This window comes from Oryzias melastigma, linkage group LG12 (assembly GCF_002922805.2).
Source record: "Oryzias melastigma strain HK-1 linkage group LG12, ASM292280v2, whole genome shotgun sequence".
Classification (NCBI taxonomy): Eukaryota; Metazoa; Chordata; class Actinopteri; order Beloniformes; family Adrianichthyidae; genus Oryzias; species Oryzias melastigma.
This window is the reverse complement of record NC_050523.1, coordinates 26,624-28,410: the sequence shown is the minus strand read 5'-3', so window position 1 is coordinate 28,410 and position 1,787 is coordinate 26,624. Positions and strand designations below refer to the sequence as shown.

At 56.4% G+C, this 1,787-nt stretch overlaps 2 protein-coding genes across 2 annotated transcripts in view; both read left to right on the top strand.

The window, feature by feature from the left end:
• LOC112162977 (molybdopterin synthase sulfur carrier subunit) overlaps positions 1–932 on the top strand; it is a 2,572-nt gene extending 1,640 nt beyond the window's left edge. The window contains exons 2-3 of the mRNA XM_024299016.2: positions 605–729; positions 802–932. Coding sequence (XP_024154784.1) covers positions 605–729; positions 802–928 — 252 coding nt within the window. The 3' untranslated portion in view covers positions 929–932. The remainder of the gene's footprint in view (positions 1–604; positions 730–801) is intronic.
• The window catches only part of LOC112163019 (molybdopterin synthase catalytic subunit), a 2,633-nt gene continuing 1,647 nt past the window's right edge, over positions 802–1,787 (top strand). The window contains exons 1-3 of the mRNA XM_024299101.1: positions 802–932; positions 1,007–1,117; positions 1,290–1,447. Of these exons, the coding sequence (XP_024154869.1) occupies positions 1,009–1,117; positions 1,290–1,447 (267 nt within the window). The 5' untranslated portion in view covers positions 802–932; positions 1,007–1,008. The remainder of the gene's footprint in view (positions 933–1,006; positions 1,118–1,289; positions 1,448–1,787) is intronic.

Genomic DNA, 1,787 nt, shown 5'->3' with positions numbered 1-1,787 from the left:
TCATCAAGGTGGCTTGAAGCCAGCGCAGTACCTATTTTCTGGCTGCGCTGGCTTAGGAAGGCGCCTTGAACCCGCCCCTTTCTCGCGATCCTTGGTGACGGCGCACATTTGAGGTCAGTGCAAGAAACTACCCAACATGCACCTCAATCCAGGCGATCTGCGCAGCGCCACGGAATCTCAAACACGCCTAATCGCTGCTCTCTGACGTCATCTGAATCGACTGAATGTGGGCGGAGTCTGAAGAACAAATGAATCTCAAACCTTTGCAGTAGAACTCGCCCTCGGACCAATGCCCCCCAACCGTTGTTTTTAGGCCATTTCCAATTTGTGGGTGGAGCTATACTCCTCCTTTGTTCCTTCCCCCGCACCAGGCCCCTCCTTTCTCCCGTTTTCAGCCAATAACAGAACCCTAAACCCCGGGCCACGTAGTGCGTTCACTGAACCCCGGACATTCACAATCAGATGTATTCAGCCAATCAGGAAGCAGAGGACGTCTGTTGGTGAGGGTGAAGAGCAGCTGAGGAGGATGAAGAGCAGAAAGGGCTCATCACTCGTTCCCGCTCAGCTGATCGTCTGTACATCTCAGGTGTGTTTCTGTGTGCAGGTGAGCATCATCTACTTTGGTCAGAGTGCTGAGCTGACCGGGCTGAAGGAGGAGGAGCCTGTTTCTGTGCCGACGCCCATCAGCAGCAGGGAACTGTGGGAGTTGCTACAGCAGAGACACCCCCGGTAGGACCCCAGGAACCAGCATAACGCAGCCTGACCCGACCTCTGCAGTTCTGACGTGACCGCTGTCTGCAGGTTGGCGGCGCTGCGGGGTCACGTGGTCCTGGCGGTGAGTCAGCAGTACGTCCCGGTTGCAGAGCAGCTGGTGGTTCTGAGGGACGGGGACGAGGTGGCCGTGGTTCCTCCGCTCAGTGGCGGGTAGACCGGTAAGTTCCTCGGCCCAGCTCTGATTCCAGCGACGAGGAGACGGTTCTCAGACGTTCTGACGGCTTGTCTGCAGAAATGTCGCAGCAGGAGGACGTCTGCCGGCTGAGCCGGGATCCTCTGTCCCTGCAGGAGGTGGTGGATGCAGTGAGCAGCTCCTCCTGCGGAGCCATTTCTGTCTTTCTCGGTACGGGTGGATGCTCGGGGTTTGGTAGCCACTCTCTGGACGGGTGGGGACTGCTTTAGGTTGACAGGCGTGTCTGTGTGAGACTTTTATTCTGAAGGTGACAGGAAGTGTTTCAGACGGAGGGGAAAGATCGGCTTCCAGAGAACTCAGAACTTTGGCATCCTCTGTGCAGGAACCACCCGGGAGGACGAGGTGGGGGGCCGGAGGGTGTTGGGGCTGCACTACGAGGCGTACGAGTCCATGGTTCAGTCGGAGTTCAGGAAGCTCTGCGCCGACCTGCGGGGGCGCTGGCCCGGCGTCAAGCACATCTGCGTCCACCACCGACTGGGGTGAGAGCTGCACCGCCTCCGACGGCTAAACGCCAGACCATAGACTGTAAAAACAATGGACAGATCGAGCCATGAGGTCCCCCATTGGAAATGCATTACTTCCTCTCCTCGTGAAAGTAGGCCGCCGCTTTCACCGTCACTTCCTGAAACGGATACCGCCATTTGCAAACAATCTTCAGCGATTGGTCTGAGTCATAGCTGAGTCATGAATCTACAGGAAGTTCTGTCACCAATCAGGAGTGAGTTTATTGTGGGTCTCCGCCTCTTTCCACGCCTCGACCACGAGACCGCGGATGTTAACAGCTTCTACTTTAATAATAGAGAATTGTACAAGTCATTGT